We start from the raw sequence: 1743 nt of genomic DNA, 5'->3' as shown, positions 1-1743 counted from the left end.
TCAGAAATCCGCCTGCCTCTGCCTCCCAAGTGCTGGGATTAAAGGCGTGCACCACCACTGCCTGACATCCTTCATGTTCTTAAGTTTCTGGGATGGAAGTTCCTACCAATACCCACATATGACCAATACTCTGCTGTGGCGTTTGTGTGCTGGTTAGCTGTCAAGTCTGGCATCCCGAGTTTGATTCCCAGAAGCCATGTAGCGGGAGGAGAGAAGCCAGTTACTACAGATTGTCCATCTAGGCTTGCTAGCCAGTTAGCATCAGGGATTTGTGTCTCCCTGGTATTACTAGCTTGTTCCACCACCATGTCTGCCCCATTATGTTTTCCTCCCCTGACTTTTAAATGTAGTTTATGGGCTTTGAACTTGGTCCTCATGCTTTCAAAGGATGTATATTATTGGCTGAGACATTATTCAGCCTGATTCTGAACTTTTGAATATTAAACCCGTGCACTCATTTCTGGATTTAATGTGGATGTGAATTGTGTTCTTCTTTAAATCACATAGGTTGGTGTTATTTTAATAATCTGATAACTGGAATTGTTGAGGTTGGATGTACCTCAGTTGATAGAGTGCTGGCCTGCCTGGCACGTATGACACCATGGGCTCGTTCCCCGCATTGCATGAGATGAACTATGTAGGGGCACACACTTACAGGCCCAGTATTTAGAAAATGATGGCAGGAAGATGAGCATTTGAATTGAAGTTCATCTTTGGTCACAAAATGAGTGATTGGGCTATGTGAGATACATGAGGTTGAGGATATATATAATGTCTTGTATATGATGGAAGGCATACTTGCGTTATCTTAGACTGAGATGGTATACCAAATTATAAGTAGATTAATGTAAAAATGCTTTTGTTCTAGACACACACTACTACTCTGCGTCCTAAATAGCAGTATTAAAACTAACTTTCAAAATAGCTTAAGGAGAAATGTGTACTAGGAACTGATTGGGACCAATGTTAACTGAGAATATTGACAGAAGTGTTGTGGATTGTGGAGTGTAGAGTTGCAGTCTTCAGTACTAGTTTCTGAAAGGGGTGTGTGTGTGTGTGTGTGTGTGTGTGTGTGTGTGTGTGTGTGTCCATATCTTGCCAATGCCATTGATGTGTAGTGGGTTGGAGGCAAAGAAGCTATTCCTTGTCGGAGGTGACACGTTGCAGGTGACCTCTGATTATTAGTGAAAACCTGCAACAGATTGACTTGTAATTTTGGTTGTCTTTTTTACCTGGTAGATTTACAGTATGACTTTGAGATTGTCTGCTTTGTTTGAAGAAAAAATGAAGAAAATTTCCTTTGATTTTAAAATTGGTCAAAAATTTAAGGAGAAACTTCGTCGAAGCCAAAGATGCAAGCAACGACTGAACTGTAACAATGCTGTTCCAGTTAACAGGAGCACGAGGTGAAGGGGCGTGGCATCTCCTGTAATTGGTTCTTAACTTAAAGGTGTTTTTAATTGTGATAAAAGCTCATATTTTTGGAGTACTGTTATACACTCCAAACTTTTATATAGATTCAAGGAACTTGTTTTTTTTTGTTTGTTTGTTTGTTTGTTTGTTTTTAACAGAAACCCTGTAATGATGTGTTTTATATTTCCTCTATATTTTGATGTCCAGTTATTAAAAAAAAAAGTCTCTAAATGTCCTGTCATGGGTTTCATGGGCTTTTCCTTGCTCCAGTCTGAAGAATTCTTTTATTTGTTTTTTTGTTTGTTTGTTTGTTTTTAGTTTTTTTTTTTT

The 1743-nt window shown here is 39.0% G+C and overlaps 1 protein-coding gene across 4 annotated transcripts in view; it reads left to right on the top strand.

Annotated features, from left to right (window-relative positions):
• Positions 1–1743, top strand: part of Brwd1 (bromodomain and WD repeat domain containing 1) — a 103446-nt gene that overhangs the window by 83705 nt on the left and 17998 nt on the right. For all 4 annotated transcript variants that reach the window (XM_031364521.1, XM_031364519.1, XM_031364518.1 and 1 more), the window contains one exon: positions 1240–1406. In XM_031364521.1, the coding sequence (XP_031220381.1) occupies positions 1240–1406 (167 nt within the window). The remainder of the gene's footprint in view (positions 1–1239; positions 1407–1743) is intronic.

Source organism: Mastomys coucha, unplaced genomic scaffold (assembly GCF_008632895.1).
Source record: "Mastomys coucha isolate ucsf_1 unplaced genomic scaffold, UCSF_Mcou_1 pScaffold12, whole genome shotgun sequence".
NCBI lineage: Eukaryota > Metazoa > Chordata > Mammalia > Rodentia > Muridae > Mastomys > Mastomys coucha.
The sequence above is the reverse complement of the archived record's forward strand: the minus strand, read 5'-3'. Positions and strand labels throughout refer to the sequence as shown.